Source organism: Panthera pardus, unplaced genomic scaffold, assembly GCF_024362965.1.
Source record: "Panthera pardus isolate Hobbes unplaced genomic scaffold, ASM2436296v1 HiC_scaffold_10, whole genome shotgun sequence".
NCBI classification, from domain to species: Eukaryota; Metazoa; Chordata; class Mammalia; order Carnivora; family Felidae; genus Panthera; species Panthera pardus.
Genome location: NW_026526655.1, coordinates 28,258,251 through 28,277,278, shown reverse-complemented (window position 1 = coordinate 28,277,278; position 19,028 = coordinate 28,258,251). Strand labels below are relative to the sequence as shown.

Here is a 19,028-nt window from a genome sequence, read left to right as displayed (position 1 = left end):
TGTGAAATAGTTCAAAACTCAAACTATATACCATTCTTCTTCTTCCATAGTCATATTACTACTTCAGTGTGTATCCAGATTCTTAATGCACATTTATTTTTATTTAAAATTATTTTCTAGACAGAAAAAATTAGACTGCAAAAAAGGATAAAAAGGCAAATTTATCCAATGATAAACATCAGAGTCAGGAAAAAGATTCCCAACTCCTGTCTTCTTAGTCAAGTGATATTTCTACTGGTTTAAAATACCTTCCTCAAAGGAAAAAGGTATTATTATTAAATGAAGTTTAAATGGAGGGACCACATTAATATAATTTTCTCTAATCTTCTATAGACAGCCAAAAAAAAAAATCACAGAATAAGAGATAAAAGGGACCATATAGAGCAAGGCCATCCCCTCTAAAATATCCCAGACAGATGGAAGTGTTGGAAGGAAATTCAAAGACCTTTGAGTTCAACTGCATGCTATAATTACTCATTTGTCTGGCTTCCAGTTTTGAATTTCTGTGAGAGCAAATAATGGGATTACTCTGTTCATCAAACATAATGCTTAGAACATAGTAGGGCTTCCATAAACATTTGCAGAAGGGCTGAATTAATAAATCTCTTCATCTTGCAGATGAGAAAACTAGCTCAGACAAGTTAAGTGACTTGCCTGGAGGTCACAATTCCAGTTCTTTCAGTCTTATTTGTCAGGGCTCTTGACACTGTGCTGATTTTCACCCATGGCCATCAGATCTATCTTTGTAGTTAATTTTCTGAATATAAGCATGGGACTACCTATTTATCCCTACGAAAATCACATCTTTCTATTTTAGAGAGAAAGAGTGTTCGAGTGGGGGAGAGAGGCAGAGCGAGAGAGAGAGAGAGAGAGAGAGAGAGAGAGAGAGCGCGCGCGAGAGAGAATTCCAAGTAGGCTCCATGCTCAGCACAGAGCTGGACATGGGGCTCAATCCCACGACCCTGGGATAATGACCTGAGCTGAAATAAAGAGTCAAATGCTCAACCGATTGAGCCACCCAGGTGCCCCATATCACTTGTTTGGTCCATTTCTCTAGCTTGTGTTTCAGAATCTGGATTCTGTCATTCAACATATTAGTTGTCCAACATAGTTTTTTAATTTATTATTATTATTTTTATTTTTTTAATTTGCATCCAGGTTAGCATATAGTGCAACAATGATTTCAGGAGTAGATTTTCCTTAATGCCCCTTACTCATTTGGCCCATCTTCCCTCCCACAACCCCTCCAGTAACCCTCTGTTTGTTCTCCATATTTAAGAGTCTCTTATGTTTTTGTCCCCCTCCCTGGTTTTATATTATTTTTGCTTCTCTCCCCTATGTTTTATATCTTAAAGTCCTCATATGAGTGAAGTCATATGATCTTTGTCTTTCTCTAATTTCACTTAGCATAATACCCTCTAGTTGTCCAATATAGTTTTATGAGAGTTCCAAATTTGATAAGTATGCCTGATATCTTTATCCAGATAATTACTGTCCTATGTAGACAAATAATAAAAGGAGCTAATCCTTATATAGCACTTACTATATGCCAGGCACTTTTCCAAGCCCTTTTACCTCATTTTATTCCTACTACAAACTTACGAGGTAGACGTGATTATTTTCTCACATCTGAGATTAAAAAATGGAGATGCAGAAAGGTTAAGTAATTATGTAGGGTCACATAGTAAGTAGCAAATCTGGAAACCCACTCTGATTCCAGAGTCGTTGATCCTAATTACTAAATGATGCTCATTCTCATTATTATCATGTACCTTACCAACAACATGGTAGGCTGAAAGGGATCCATTTGTCAACAATCCTTGTGTAAAGCTGCCAATCATTCACAAAATGGCATAACTATAATCTGTGAAAAACCCATGTTTTTCCATGTTGAGGATTTTGCCAAATGCTTTTCTTTTTTCCTTTCTTTTTTTTAAACGTTTATTTATTTATTTTGAGAGAGACAGAGACAGTGCGAGTGGGGGAAGGGCAGAGAGAGAATCCCAAGCAGGCTCCGTGCTGCCACCACATGGGGCTCAAACTCATGAAACTGTGAGATCATGACCTGAGCTGAAACCAAGAGTCGGATGCTTAACAGACTGAGCCACTCAGGCGCCCCTCTTTTTTTTAACAGAACAAGTCTTTTGATTTTTTTACTACTCAAAAAATCTTCACTTTTTTATTTAGCTTTCTGACTCTGTGCTTGTGCCTTCAACAATTCCATGATTTTCTGCTCCTCAATAAGGAAAGCACACTTGATCCTGTCACAAACACACTTAGCTCACATGGAAACCACCATAGGGCCTGTTGGCGTGTTTTTTCGTTTTAGACAACCTCCTAACTCTAGGTCTCACAGCCTGAACTCCTCGAAGCCAGCCTGGGCACACACCACATGCAGATTTTGGTGCTTTCCCAACCTTCTTGGTATAAAGGTAAACCATTCTATTACCTGGGTTCGGGACAGCCTAGTTGTGTCAGAGGTTGTGTTGTGTATGTCAAACCTGACCATTCAGAATGCCTATGGGCACTGTCCCAGGAAAAAAAGAAAAAAAGCCCAAATGCTTGGGCATGGACCTGACCTGGCTGTCCAGTAATTCCTCATTTTCCTTTGTGCATCCTCAACCAGGGGATGAGTCGTGAGGGTCCAGACCATATCTTTGCTTCTCTTACATCTCCCATAGCACCTACTACACAATGAACCCATAACAAGAATTCAAGTTTTTTTAAAATTTATTTAATTATTTTGAGAGACAGAAAGAGAGAGCTCACATGAGTGGGTGGGGGCGGGGCAGAGAGAGAGAGTGGGAGAGAGAGAATCATAAGCAGTCTCCCTGCAGTCAGCACAGAGCCAGATACCGGGCTCGATCCCACGAACCATGAGATCATGACCTGAGCAGAAATCAAGAGTCGGAGGCTCAACTGACTGAGCCACCAAGGCACCCCCCAAAATTCAAGTTTTATCTTTGATAGATGGGTAGTAAAAGCCAAGGAGACTTCCTGGAGTTTAATTCTATAGGAAATCTAAGGATGAATTTTAAAATGGGAAAGTGAGGGGCATCTGGGTGACTTAGCCCACACTGGGCTCCACGCTACCAGCATGAAGCCTGCTTGGGATTCTCTCTCTCTCTCTCTCTCTCTCTCTCTCTCTGCCCTTCCCCCATATGAACATGCACTCACTCTCTCTCTCTCAAAATACACTTTAAAAAATAAAATAAAATGGGGAAGTGGGAAGAGACGCTACTTCAACTCTTTAGTTTTCAAATTCTCTACAACAGGGATTCTCTAGCATAGCCAGAAAGGGAGTGTGTCGAACTCCAAGCCAGTGGCCATGACAGCCTAGCCCCTTACCTCCCAGTCCCATTCTCCTGTTCACCCCCTATAAGCCCCATGTCCTCTTGGAGGGGATTCTATAAATCACTAAGGAGCACAGCCTGCATATTACTCCTACTTGCATATCCCAAGGTACCTGGCAGAGCATGTATGTGGCGCGCAAGAGGGGTTTAATAAATGCTTGTTGAAATGAACCCACCACCAGAACTCCACTGAAAGATTTGCCTATCAGCAACCCTTTCATGGTCATATTAAAGGTTAGAAAAATAAAACTTAGCCCTTCAGGACACACACATATGAGACTTCTCCTCTGGGAGACAACAACTCAATACACTAAAAAGAAGACAACACAAGATAAAAAGGCAACAACAAACTAAAAAAAATTCTCTTTTATCCAAGCTCTTTATATGTTTGGAGGGGAATATCTAAGTTTTTCTTTATTGCCTTATTCTCCTCCAATTGGCTACCTTCCTATTCCTTAACTCAAATAAATCTTCACCTTATTATCATCATTCCTAGCAAGTGGGACACAAATTTGAAAACAGTACTAAAGATAGGAATTGGAGATATCAAGGAAAGTCAATTCTTTTTATTTCTGTCCCTCTTTTCCTTAGCAGATCTTGCACTTTGGCTACTAGAGGATCCCCTAATTTTTCACATGAGAATCAAAACAGATTTTGGCTATGCTAAAAGTTTTTTTCCCCTTCAAGAGCATAATATACAACTTCCCTTGTTAAAAACCCACATATCTTTCTTTACCTAGACTCACATGCATAATCAACTCCCAAATTCAATTTCTCTTTTTCTTAAGAATTGCTATTCTGCATGATTTATGCTAAGGCCAGTAAGTAACTACCCCAACTCAGAAATGTTGCTTACTTCCAGACTGGCAGCTATTTAATGAATAATTAACCACTCCATACTTTCTATCAGGGATGCTTGTATTACCAGGGTAAAGGTATACTTTATGTCTAAACGATGTCATAAAATAGGCCTTTGCCAGAAAGACGCCCTCATTTATCAGACGAAATGCCTTGTGGTATTAACAAGGTCGATACTGTTTGTTTAATATATTTTGCTTTCATAGGGGCTTGAAATGATTTGTTTTTGCAGCTGTAACGGAGTTAAATTAGGGATTTAGCTTCTGCTCAGCTAGTTGAGCATATATAACCAGGGGCTATTAATTATCTGCCTAGAGGCCTTTAGTCCTCTTCCCACTGCTTCCAGCGTCCTGGGGGGACGGAGTTACGCCCCCAGCAGCCAGATTCCACCCTCAAATAACCAATCCCGGCTTCTCAGGAACTGGGGAGAGACGAAATCATTCAAATGGTTATTTCTTACTCCACAGCCGCCCTCACCCCAACATGTAAATGTTATTAGTGGGTAAATTTTTTTCAAAGTTGAGTAAGGAATTTAAGAGAAAAATCTTAGTTCAAAGACTAGTTTCAGACATCCATCCTCACAAATGAGAAAATAACAACAAGAAAAAACTTCTGTGACCCTGAAGTACTAATAATCAGCCCCTTTCTCCTTTTCACTCTTCTCACACTGCTGTTCTGTCTTAAACGGAGCAGGGGGAGAGGAGGAAGTTTGCTCCAAAGATAAACTTGTCAAAAGCCTGCACTACAATTCTCATTCCTCTCTACCTGTTTGTATCCTCTGGGAGCAGCCACCGAAAAGCTCTGGAGAAAAAAGGCAAGGGGAGAGAAGGGGCCAGAAGGGGCGAGAAGGGGTGGGGGCAAAGAAAAACTAGAGTGCAATTCAAACAAAAATGAAATCACACACACACACACACACACACACACACACACACACACACACACTCGCTCAGACACACAAAGAGAGAGAAAAAGTGCTCCCCCCACCTAGGTCCTAACAACATACTTCTTTATCAGAGGTTCATTGTCAATCAATTAGCCGAGGCAGCAGGGGTCTGTGAGGTAGGGGCACCCAGGGAAACAATGGGCGGCCCTGTTGTATTACTATTTAATCACTTTTGCTAAATAAATAGAGCAGCCCCGAGGTGCTGTCATGTCAAGGGAATTTATAACAAAAAAAAAAAAAAAAAAAAAAAAAAACTTCATCTTTTCCTTGGTCATTCCTTTTTTCCCTTCAGGACAAGAGAGGGTTATTACTGTAGCCTTAAGTTCCATCTTTGTGTTTCTTGCCTTTGATTCCCACTCGGACCCTGCCACTTTCTGGCACTAATTTGTCAGGCTGAACAAAGAGAGGATTTGTACCTCCTGTAAGGTCTCAATTAGGAATGGCTTCTGCTGTATTATGTGCCATTCAGAGAGGACACAATGCCGGTAATTACAGGAATTTGCACTAAATGGCTGAAGAATTCACAGCAAAACTTTTCCCCCCCCTTGGGCTTACTCCTCCCAAGGGCTGGGGGTAAAAAAAGGAAAGCAAAAGCTCTTAATGCCAGAGAGATGTAATTACCAACAGCAGTCCCAAGAGGTTAAACAGCAGCCGAAGGAGTAAAACCATAAAACTGACTGTGTGGAAAGGGTGGAGGGGATCCCCTCGGCTCACTGTTTTTCTTGCTGTGTCTTCTGTTAACGTTTTTCAGCTTCAGTTCAGAATCAGGAACACTGTCCCATGGTGGCCATCTGATTTCACTCCCAGATTATAAAGCAGGGACAGAAGGAAGGGTTTAGTGGCAGCGGCACCTAACACAAGGCCCTGGGCCCTTTTCTTACAGTGCTCAGTTGGTAGGTTTCCTGACTGCTGGGAAATTACAGGAAAAATAGCTGTATGTAGTCCACATATCTTCTGAGGGGAAACAGGTATGTGCCCATGTCTAATTCCTGAAGAAAACAGGACTGCTGCCTTATGATTGGATTTATACAGCATTTTGTGAACAACCTAATTTAGAACCACTTATAGCTACATACTTCATAAATATTTTAATAAGCCGCATAATCATTTGTTTTAGCATTAATATTTTAATACCACAGACGCCTCATTGCCAAACCAAACTTCGAATCCCAACCAGATTCTTCGCTGAAGAATCGCACCTCATTGTCTTCCACAGAGGTGTTTCTGAAAAGTTGTACTGAAGCAGCACCAAATGAAATGTTCTGAAATCCCACTTTCACCGTATGCTCCTCTGCTCAGGAACCTTCTGGGACTTCAGGGTCAAGTATTAAGTTCAACCCTATCAAACTCCTTTTGTGGGTCAAAAATGACTGGAGAGCTGCAATTTCATGTAGTTCTACTTGAGACCACCCCTGGCCATTCTCTGATCCAGTGTGTGGGCCTCACTTCTCTAGCTCTCGTCACAGCTGCCGTGTGCCCTTCATGATGTAATTCTCGGATTAACGTCCGCCTCCCCTGGCGGACTGCAAGTTCCACGAGGGCAAGGAGCACAGCTGCTTTCTTAGAGCAAAGACTCCTCCACGTGCACCTGAGTTTTTGGCACATGGGAAGAAACTCGGCACACGGTAAGTGGTAGGATGAATGAAAGAGCTTCATTTTCAAAGGCATGTTTTTGGGAAGAAAAGATGCAAGTGCAAAGGCCCTGAAGGCAAGAATGACCAAGGTAGGTTCCAGAACAACAAGACGACCACCGTGACTGGGGCTTCCTAGAATGAGGCAGCCGTGGAGCTGAGAGGAAGCCATGGAACAAACCACACATAATCAAATACAACTATAAAAAGTTCAAGCACATGTTAAGAGATACAAAGTTATACGCATAAGCATGTATTTTCAAAACCATAACCTCAGGCATTTGGGGATGGTCATGGTCCATTTTCTCTGCAGGGGCCCTTTAAGTTTCCAAAAAGGATATCAAAAATTCTTCACCTACAGAAAGAATTTAATGAAATGAGGCCAACTGCACTAATCTGTAGATTTAAAGCCAACATTTGTAGCTCGGCTGGATTGCAACCGAATGACATCACAATAAAGAGCTACTCCGTGCAACTGTCCACTTCTAAAGTTTTTTCATCAAAAGTATTTAACGGGGAATAATAAATAAATCCTCAAAAAAATATTTAAGGGGGTAGGGACTAAGTGGACATAAAAACTTATATTCTAAAGAGAGTCATTAGAACATGCAATATTCTGAATTAGCTTCTCCTTAAAATAATAGATGATGCCAAGTTCAACTAAAAACAACTTAATGGACATTTTGCCATTTTAGAAGATAAACATACTATGCAACCAGCTTTTTCACCGAATGCATATCTTTACAAGGATGAAACATTAGGGGACACAAGTACTAAATGAATAGACGGCTGGTTTAGATTAATTGTGTTTGTGAGAAACAGATCAATTTTTAAAGTTCCATCTGATATAATAATCTTTAATATAATGAACAGCCTCCCAAGAAATTTAAAAAACATTCAGAGGTTTGCTTAACGAGTTTTAGCCTTTTTCTTTTGAGACTCTGCCCCCTACAGGAGATGAAGTATTCCTACCTGGGGTAGGAAACCAGTATTGCATATTGGAATTAGGGAAAATGAAAAGCAAGCTGGTAAACCATGTGTACCACAAAGCAACTGAACGTAGCATTTTCCGATTGAAGGGGCACTGAAAGGAAATAAAAATTGCTACTTTGGAATGGACCATACTGCACAAATTAGGATTGACTTCTCTCCACCCCAAATTAGAACCGCCCCCCCCCCGCCCCCCCCGCCGTGCCTTATTAGACCTCCCAACCAAAGCACGAAGGTAAGAGCTAAGCAGGGCAAATGAGTTTCAGATTACATTTCTCTTGCCTCCTGGATTCCCTATTACCACCCATCCTCAACCTGTTCTCCAACCAGGCCAAACAGTGAGGACATTTAGACAGCACAGGGAGACATCTTAAAACACAGAACCTAAGTAAAGCAGCTGCCAAAAAGTTCTGTCCCTGACCGTTCGGTAATCCTTCCCCTGTTCTTTTCTACTTAGTTTCCTTCTCCCTGCCTCTTCTACTCACCCTTTTTTGTCTTCTTCCCATTTTCATTTCTCCAACTGCTAGATGTGATGGACCTGCTGCATGCTACCTGTACCTGTGTTTCTCCTTCCTCTGAGTGCTAGAAACACAGCTAATGAAGTCCAGAACGCGGGCAGTGCACCCTCCGTCAGGAAGCAAACTTATGAGAGAAAGGTGGACTAGGGGTCAACTAGGTGACAATCCCTGTGTAACCCTTGAGACTTTTCTTCCCCCTTTTACTAGAAAGTTTTCCAACTCAGCAATTCCAGTCTCTACCTTGAGAACTAGGCTCAGCTATTCTCCTTGATTCTAATAACACAACAGATTTGTTGACCCTATCAGCAATCCAAAGCCACAGAAGTGTATCATGATTCCAGAATGTTCCCAGAATCAGCATCAATAAGTTATCGTTGAGTGACTGAATGTTGAAATATAACGCATGCACTAATAAGACACTAAAATGTCAGTAATTTCTACAACCTATGGTAAAGCCAGTGGCCCCCTATTTCAAAACCATCTTGCAAAAGTAGCTGACTGACTTCACACAAGGTCATTCACACCTGCAGATACATGCACATCACCTAGTGCGGCTTCCTTACCGGCTCAGTGTTTCTGGTCTCTCCTACCCAACCCCGCGAGTTTCTGCTCCACAGTTACAGAGCCCCTCTAGAGAAAGCAGGGATGATTCACTTAATCCCCTCGTTAGGTACATTATTTTTCAACAGAAAAGGGAATCATCACAACTAACCTAAATTCAAATTTTCCCTGTGCCACCACTATTTGGCTTTCAATGCAGGAACAAGCAAAAATTGAAAATTTGGTCTTGGCTGCTGGTGAGTGTCCCATTCACTTTTAAATAACATACTTCAATCTGACACACTTGAATTAAAATCTTCCAAATCAGGTTTCCAATTAGATTACCTTCATGGTAAATTTACCTTAAGGAAAATTTCTTGTCCCAAATTGTGGGGTTTAGTGAAAGGGAAATAATTTGATTTAGTTTCTAGTAGATACATAGATTTGGTTTAGGGAAGATTTTATTCTGTCTAGTTTACTCTTCAGGGGAAAGTGATAGGGATGAGAAGTAGGAGAGAGAAGCAGTAATAGGGTTTTAAGAAATAACAGATAATTGGCCTTCAACTCTACTTTGTGTCTCACCCTTCCATAGCAGTTTCAGAAGCCCTGGGCTTCCCCAGGATGAGGCACAGGCCCATCATGACTCAGAGGTCATCTGCTGAATCATCATCTACCCTGCTGTTAGTCACCTCCAGATTTTCTGTCAGGGCTGACTTTAGATTCTTCCTTAACAGGATTTGACAAGGTCATGATCAATGACAGTTACTGGCTATAGACGGGTTGTTTTTTTTTTTTGTTTTGTTGTTTTTTTTTTTCGGTAAGAAGTGTCAGCAGTCAGCTTTTGGGTCTGAATATCTCTTGTGAGACAATTTGTGACATCCACATTCCCAGTGACCTTTATTTAAAAAGACAGAGGAAATGGAATCACAGCAGAGGCAAGAAGCCTAGATTCTAGTCTGGTTATGCTTCGGCTAAGTCATTTAGACTCAGCGGCGTATAGCCTATCTCCTTCTACTGACTTCACCAGCATGGCATGAAGATAGACAGACGTTTTGCGGTAGGAAACTCCTTGAAGGAGAGATGCTTTTCAAACAAGAGGTACATGTGACTAGCCCATCGAGGGGATTTTTACAGTGAATTCCAATTGCAGGATTCAGGTTGTTCTTTAGGGAGCTTTAGACTAAAAATTTGCTTCATACCTGCACATTTGAAACTCTGAGCGGTGAGTCCTCGTTCCAGAGACAAGGTTGTCAGAATGCTGAGGAAGCTGGTGGTCACAGACTGACGCTTGTTCTTCCTGAGTTCATGCCTGCCCATCTGATCCTTGGGTCTGCTCCTCAGGGTGACCTGCAGGTTCTGCTCTGAACTCCTCGCCACATTGGCCGCTGTTTTCAGAGCCTCCATCCACTCCTCAGCCCTCTGCCGGGTCTCTGCACGGAGGCGGAGGACATCTTGGGGGAAAATGACTTGAAAGCAAGAGTCACAGTCATCTAGGTTGTCCATCTGGACAGCCAGACACACGTCCACATTGTAGCTTAGCAGGGGATCCTCGTCTAGCTTGCCGGGATGGAAAGCCATAAGGTAGGCCCTGCTCAGCACAAAAGTAAATGCCTTCCAGTTGTTTTGGACGGTTAGCCTGTACAGCGTCCCTGATTTGATGATGTTTTGGTATTGTTTGGGGCTCTCCAAGACAGGTGATGGCGCGAGCAGCTCACTGGATTTCTTCTGTAAACAATGGTTCTGTGTACAGTCAGCGTGGTGACCAAGTCCTGGGGAGTTTGCCAGCTCATCCTGCCTTCCCACGTAACCAGGCACCGCGGCGTGCACGACTTCCCAAAGCTTCTGCCCCCAGTCCAAAGCCTCCCATGGTGACTCTGCCTTTAACTGGAGCTGAGTGTTGTCATATAGAACAGTATCCACCAGCCTGGCCTCAAGGTTGCCCAACACGGAAATGCTCTGGAAGTGTGAAAGCTGGCAGGTGGCATAGAGGGCTTGATTGCCACTGCTGTCTAGGCTGTAGAAGGATAAGTTGTAGGGTGAGAGTTCTGCATAACAGCTCTGCCAGTAACTGTCATGGTCCTTCCTGATCTCCAGGTACCCCTTCTTCAGAATATTTGGGAATGCTTGCTTGTGTTCTAGAAAGGAAAAACAAAAGAAGCCATGTATTAATTCATTGATACGAATGAACTCAAGGAGACGATAAGGCAGGTGTAAGAAATCAGAGATCAGGGAATGACATCCTTCTGGTTCAAACTAAACACAGTAGAGGTAGTACAATTCCAAGACAGTACAATTCACAAGATGTAATTGGGGGTAAATCTCAGGTCCACAATAGCCTACCTAGGGTGGAATTATGAGCATAAGATTAAGTATTGGGGGGGGGTCTGCAATGTCAGTGTGACATGCGGAGGTCTGTGTGGAAAACTGTGACTCTCCCCCACGGGTCCATGAAATAATTGGCACTTCACCAGGATTTCATGTTTTCTAGGTAATAGTCTACAGAAAACCAAATACATGAGAGCAAATATTCCTCCTATCTCTTGACCTAACTCCTTGCTAATACACATTATTTGGGTTTTAGTAAAGCCAGGAACCGCCCATGGAGAGGACAGAGCATGAAGTATGCTTCTCTTAAACTCCTGTGTCTCAGATACCCCCGTTAGTCTTCAAGGCCAGTTCATGAGCTTTCTGTCTTGTAACCAGTTCCCCGGGCTGGACTCAACCAGCCCATGTTTTAGGTCTCTGCTTAGATAGCAGTTCTCTCTCACCTCTGAGCCTGACTGTGCTTATACTGTTACCGCCTGCTTACAGTGCTCCTTCCTACTGCTTCCACTAGCTACCACACACTTACCCTTCACTTAGCCATCCTGTCTTCCAGGAACAGACCCTGTCCCGATTCCCCAACCCCTCATCTGCACACATGCGCGCGCGCACACACACACACACACACACCCCGGGTCAGTATCAGGTATCCCTATTATTCCTCTTTGATGGACTCTTGTCAGGCTGTATTATAATAGTTTATTAAAATTTTTGAACAAATACAATTTTGAAGTTTTTAAAAAAAGTCTGTCCTCCCCATTGGACTACAAGCTCCACTGAGGAAAGAGGAGAGGTCTGTCTTTTCATCCTTTTTTTACAACACAGAGTACAATGCCTACTACATAGCAGGCGCTTAGAAAGTACTTATTAGATGAGAAATAAAGCTTGTAGCACAACGCCCAGCATATAGTAGATATAATTCCTTTCTCTTCCCCTGTTTCACAAGTTTATCTGGTTGTGCCATCTTTAATCAACGATTAGCTGCAATGTATACAAGTTTAGTACTTTAATAGAAGGCAACTGTGACTTGGGAGACTTCCTGATATTTTTATCAGGCATGCAAATGACATCCATGCAAGAGGCAGCACTCTTCCCTGACAGAGATTCTCATTTCTGAGATGTTTCTAAATCTCTTGCTGATACACATTGGAGACAGTCATAAACTAATGAAGTCATTCCCTAAAGAAGACAAATCACACTTCCAAAGGGCATGATTTCTGATCTTGGCTGAAGGGAAAAAATAAAAAGTAAAGAAATAAATCCAACACAGATCCAGATCTTAAAACAGCAAACCAAAAAAGAAAAGGAGAGAAATAAGGCAGAGAAAAGCCAATTTTACCTGCTTTACATCTCTGGTCCTGACATTCATTAGTATTTCTGTGATAACTCAAAAGCCATTAATTTCTTGCAACCCACACTAATCCCTTTGTAGAGAGAGATAATGGATGCCTATTCTCAGTTATCTATCTTTTTGGATAATGTAATAAGGGAGGCAGTGCTGTTAAAGACACTGCTGCTACCTCTCCCCCACTCATTTCCATCAAGTGCTGATGGTAGTTCGAGCTTTTCCATAATAAGACTCGTAACCATGTGTTCCTCCACCCCCATCTGTCCTGTGACCCAGTGGCTCAGCTATGCATCCCTGAGCAAAATAAAACCATCTTTCTTGCTTTTAGCTAGGAAATTTTCTCTCCTTTTCTTTCCTTCCTGAGAGCTTTTTACAACAGCTAGCATGAATTAGAAATTCTGCTTTAGGGGCGCCTTGGTGGCTCCGTCGGTTAAGTGTCTGACTTCAGCTCAGGTCATGATCTCACGGTCTTTGAGTTGGAGCCCCATGTCGGGCTCTGTGCTGACAGCTCGGAGCCTGGAGCTTGCCTCGGATTCTGAGTCTCCCTCTCTCTCTGCCCCTCCCCCGTTCATGCTCTGTCTCTCTCTGTCTCAAAAATAAATAAACATTAAAAAAAAAAAAAAAAAAAGAAGAAAGAAATTCTGCTTTAATTGGGCCCAAGTCAGCAGCAAACCTGACTAAAATCTCACCTCTTTCTGACTTGGGTGGACTGGATGGGAAATCCTTCCCGGGAATTTCCAAAGTCCCCTCACCTTCTTGATGCAGAGTAAGGGTAAAGAATTCATTGTATTTCCAGACTTTTCCCCCCACCTGTCTCAGCCCTCTTTAAATAGGTACATTAAACTGAGACAGAAAAGACTGGTGTTGGTCACAGGAAATGGTCCATCCTTATAGGCTGCAGTTTGTAGCGTTAATTTCTTGAGAAAGAAAAATCAAGAAGAAGAGAGCAAATGTGATCAGGAAACTATCCTCTGGGGTGCGTATTCCAATCCGGAGGGCCTGTTTATATCAGACCTTACCAATATTTCTTGTGTGAAGTGTTAATTTTCTTTGAGTTGTAGAGGGCCAGAGAACTACCATTTCTCTTTAATCTCTAATAATTGCTACTTTCTATTTCTATCTGAAGTTTATTTTTAATATTTGTGCTACTGACAAATCAGAAGGTATATATTTAAATCTAAGCTTTCATTAACTTATAGTTCAACTTTTATTTCCCCAGACTGTATCATTTCAACTCATTTAATTAACCTCACACACATTATTGTAAAGTGTTCAATTTCACAAATGAATAATATCTATCTTAACTAATATCATAAATGATTCAGATGGGATCGCTGACAATGATTATAACCATTTCCTCAGTAAAACAGGAAAGGATGATCAAAATGAATCACTGGACCCAAAAATTTCATACTGAAACCATGAGAGTAATTCCTTGTGAAAAAGGGAGAGAAAAACCAAAACCAAAACCCAAACCCAGAACTCTTCCTTTCCCCCTTGCTTTCCACTTTGGGGCATGAAGAGCCGGTTCAGTTCCTCTAGTGAAGACCCCTTCTTCCTCTTCTCATCCGGTAATACCAGTGCAGTGGTTTAAGGACAAAGATTGCTATTTGCTGAAGAGGAAGAAGGGAATTTTCCACACAATGCACCTGATTCACTTCGGTACCGCCAATGTACCAGAGTTCCTCTTTTGCTATTATTTCCTCTATCTGTTCTCAAAAAAGTTTCCGTTCTCATGGCCACCACCTTAATTAAGGTTTGTTTGGGTGTTTCTTTAATACCATGGTATAACTGACATACGACATCATATTAGTTTCGGGTGTACAACGTAATGATTCGATATTTGCATACATTGTGAATTGATCACCACGGTAAGTCCAGTTAAGATCCGTCAGCATACCTCGTTACAAAACATTTTTTTCTTGTGATGAGAACTTTTGAGATTTATTCTCTTAGCAACTTTCAAACATGCAGTGCAGTGTTATTAACTATAGCTGCCATGCTGTACCTTCCAGCCCCATGACTTTTTTATTTTACAACTGGAAAGTTGTACCTTTAAGACCTAATCAAGGTCTTAAATGAGCTCACACCTCTCGTCCGCCTTCCCCCCGGCCATCTCCCACACTGTCACCAGGGCCACTCAGCCCTTCCTGTGCCCCCTTCTCAGCCCAAAACCATTCACAGATTTCCTGGTGCTACACAGTAAAGTTCAAACTCCTTAAAACATTTGATTATGGAAAATTTCAAACACACTTGAAAGCATGTAGAAAACTAAAATAAACAACCACGGACCTATCCCTCAGCTTCAAACATCAAGTTTCTGCTATTCTTCTTTTCATATCCCCCACCCCCTCCAGCTCTGGCTTTTTATTGTGTTTTATTTTGGTTTTTTGGCTGGAATATTTGAAAGGAAATTGCTTAAAGTTTATCATTTCTACTGTAAATACTTCAGCGGTATCTCTAATCTAACAGATAAAACTTTAATACACACACACACACACACACACACCATTTTCACACCCAACAACATGAATAATTCCTCATCTAATACCTACTCTGTATCTAATTTTCCCAGATTGTCTCGAAAAATTTCTTTATATGGATGGTTTGTTCAACTGAGGCTCACACACTGATTTGGTTGATACATGTTTTAAATCTCTTTAAATCTATAACAGTTCTCTTTTTCTCCTTTTTTTTTTTTCATGCCACGTACTTGTTGAAGAAATTAGTTCATTTGTCCTGTAGAACTTCTCACATCCTGGACTTGGTGTATCCTCACAGTATTGTTTAAATGTTCCTCCGTTTCCCATGTTTTCTGTCAACTGCTGTTTAGACCTTGAGGTTCATTTAGATTTTTTTTTTTTTTTTTGGCAAGAATATGTCACAGGTGGCTGTCCCACTTCTAAGGATATTAGGATGGATCAGGAGGTTCAGAAGATGTTAGCCTGATCCCTCTGTTATGACTTTCCTCAGTGAGCTTTCACATGATGCAGGCACTTTTCTCCACTCCTTCATATTTCAGCCAGGTGACCCGATGTTGTTTCTACAACTCGCCCCTCCCAACCTTCGTGCATGTTCTCCCACTGACCTCCCTGCCTACATCTCCCCTTGCCTCTGCTTGTCCGTTCTTTCCTCCCACGTGAGGGCAGGTACAAAAATCTCACCTATTCCTGAAGACCTTCATCCCCTCTAGTTGAAAACAACTGTCTTCCTCTGAGCCTCCAAGGCTCTATGGCTGCACTACTCTGATGACTCAGGTTTCAGATGCTATTTCACATTTGTCACATATGCACTACATTATTTAATAAAATTATTGAAAAAATCAGAAAGAAATGTAAAAAGCAACAACAAAAAGTTTCTGCCTCCATAACCCAGCACCCACAATCCTCCTGCCCAGACTGTATGCGATTTGGTATGAAGCCCTTAGACATGATATGTACGTAATAATAATATAAATAATAATTATAGGTATATTATATTTGCTTATATAATTATGAAATGGTTATGTGCTTTCATTTTGGTTACTTTATGCAATTCTATCTTTTTTTTAAGTTTATTTATTTTTTAAGACAGAGAGTAAGAACACAGGCAGGGGAGGGGCAGAGAGAGAGGGTGAGAGAGAGAGAATCCCAGGCAGCCTTTGCATTGACAGCGCAGAGCCCGACGTGGGGCTGGATGCGGGGCTCGGACCCATGAACCGTGAGATCGTGACCTGAGCCGAAACCCAGAGTTGGACACTCAACCAAGTGAGCCACCCAAGGGCCGCTGAAATTTTATTTTTTTAAAAACCCCCATACCCCAGATTACAATAAATGAAAGAAACGTTTAGGTAATCTGGTTTCCTGAGAAAATCTGGACTGCCTGAGTCCGCACAATGAATGAAGTCACAAGAATAGGATTCCAAAGGTCAGACCATGGTTGCAGTGAGAGACAAAGAGCAACATTGTAATGTTTTCAAAGAACTCAAAAACCCGATGTAGTGCCAATATTCCAAATCAAAGTTATTTAGGCAAATTTTAAGGAAATATTTAAGTTCTTACAACAAGATCAATAAATGTGGAAGAAAGCCAAAGTGGAGTGTGAATGGAGAGTACCCAGAATCCTTCAGAATAACACTAAGACAAACCTAAAAGGATTGCCTTTCAAAATCGGGCAGATATATTACATTTCTTTTGTAGTGGAATGGCTAGGGAGCTCTTTTGGGTCTTAAAAATGAACATGAATACCATTCATGGGGGTTCCACCCTCATGACCTATGCACCTATCAAAGGCCATGTCTCCTAATATCATCACTTCAGGAGATAGGAGTTCAACACATGAACTTGGGGAGTGACACAAATATTCAGACCGTAGCACCAAACAGAGACTCATGTTGCTCACTTTCTATCCTATCTTTCATCCTGACAATTTATTCTTTTATTCATTTCGGTGAATCCCACACATAACCCCCAGAACAATTTTTCCACACCTCTTTTACTCTTCCCAAACACCTAATCCCACTGCCTCATTCTTTGTGCACTGCAGGAGCTCCTTCATATATACTATGCTTGGCTTCATGTTGGCATTACACTAATCAAGGTCTTGCACAATTGCTACAGAAGAGTACGGTGGTTAAGGCCACAGGTGCTAGAGCCAATAAGCCTAAATTGAAATCATAATTCTGCCCTTCCTGGCTGTGTGACCATGGGACAATTACTTAACCTGAGTCCCAGTTTTGTCATCTTTAAGATGGGCTATAATAAGAGCACCTACCTCATTGTCCTGCTGTGAGAAAGAAATGAGTAGCTCTTAGAACAGTGCCTGATACATGGTGAGTATTTAATACTTGTTTCCTATTTTAGCCGTCCAGTCTCAAAGGAAGAGTCTTCTTGTCTCGCTGTTAAAGATAAGCCTTCCACCTCTACTCGGTCCCTAATCCCTTCCCACTTCTTCAGACTCTCTTCTCCTCTAACTAACATTGTAATATTATCCCTCCACTAATGTCTTTTCCTCATGTCTTCCAATATTCTGAGGACTATATCTACTAAAAAAGCATTCACAGGGCGCCTGGGTGGCTCAGTCTGTTAAGCGTCCAACTTCAGCTCAGGTCATGATCTTGCGGTTTGTAAGTATAAGCCCCGTGTCGAGCTCTGTGCTGACAGCTCGGAGCCTGGAGCCTGCTTCGAATTCTGGATCTCCCTCTCTCTCTCTGCCCCTCCCCTGCTCATACTCTGTCTTTCTCCATCTCTCAAAAATAAAAAAAATGTTTTTAAAAAATTAAAAAAAAAAAAAAGCATTCACTTGATCCTACCTTTCGTATAGCTCAATCTGCCTCTTTCCTTCAGACTTCAAATTCTTACAATGTGTATACCTCCTTCCTGTTCCACACAATCTGGCCTCTGATTATTAACCTGACTTCATCTCACATCATCTCACATCCCTTTCTCTCATTTCAGCCACACCCTTTTATGTTCTTTAAATAAGTTGAGTGTATTGTAGCCTCGGGAACTCTGAGGTTGTTAAATCCCCCATTTGTAACTTCTCTACCCCGCCCCACTAACTTACGTGCCTCCCTCAGTTTTTCCTCGCAAGATGCCATCATCAGTGAGGCCAGCCTTTACCAGTTTATGGAGCCCCCTCTCTATCTTACACCTCGCTTTATTTCACTCAAAGAACTCTCTCATTTTCCTTGAGGGCAGGGACCTGCATATCTCTCGCACTCCTGTATACTCGGTGGCTGGCTCCATAAATATTTGTGAATGTATGTAAAAAGGAATCTACTAGAATCTGTGGAGACACCAAATAATTCAGACACAGAACCTGTCAACAGATCTATGGCCCAGTTACAGCCCTTCTTTTTCTTTTCACAAGAAAAGTTCTTGGTTCTTTTCAGACCAGAGAGGGGCTGTGTCTTATACATTTGAAATATGCTCCACAGGCATGAGGACTGGCAGAGCCTTCTAGTTGGTTTCAATCCCTTCCTTTCTTTCCATCTACCAATCCATTCTATATACTGGGGGCCTGTGGGGAACCAATAAATAGCATCCCCTTCATCACCCAAGTTTTAAACCAACTGAGATTGACGGACATTGTCAGACATGTGGAGATCAAAACATCAGCCAGTTGGTAGGATGCAGCTTAGGGTCGTCCTACCAAACTGAGCCCTAGGATTATACAGACTTAACTCTGAGTCACAAGCAGCACTGATCACTACAAGCTTCCCCTCTTGGGGGACTGCCTATGAAAGGCTGATGGATGGAGGAGCAGGTTTGGAGGAACAGACCAGAATCAGTGCTTCCTATGAGAGAGGCTGAATTATACACACCTAGTTCCTCTCCTAAATTTACCCATAAATTGCTCCTCCCTAGGGGTGGAGTGTGCAAAGGTAGGGAGAGAGGCCAAAAATGTTAGTCTGATATCCCTTTACATAGACATGAAAGCTACAGGAGGGTAGGTTTCCGGCTTCCTACCCCCACTACCCTGCAGCCCTGTCAACTTACTGACTTTTTATAAAATACCCTTTTAATCTTGACTTGCAAGTAATTT

The 19,028-nt window shown here is 41.8% G+C and overlaps 1 protein-coding gene across 9 annotated transcripts in view; it reads right to left on the bottom strand.

Annotated features, from left to right (window-relative positions):
- PLEKHM3 (pleckstrin homology domain containing M3) overlaps positions 1-19,028 on the bottom strand; it is a 196,900-nt gene that overhangs the window by 141,264 nt on the left and 36,608 nt on the right. For all 9 annotated transcript variants that reach the window (XM_019446213.2, XM_019446215.2, XM_019446216.2 and 6 more), the window contains one exon: positions 10,033-10,968. In XM_019446213.2, the coding sequence (XP_019301758.2) occupies positions 10,033-10,968 (936 nt within the window). The remainder of the gene's footprint in view (positions 1-10,032; positions 10,969-19,028) is intronic.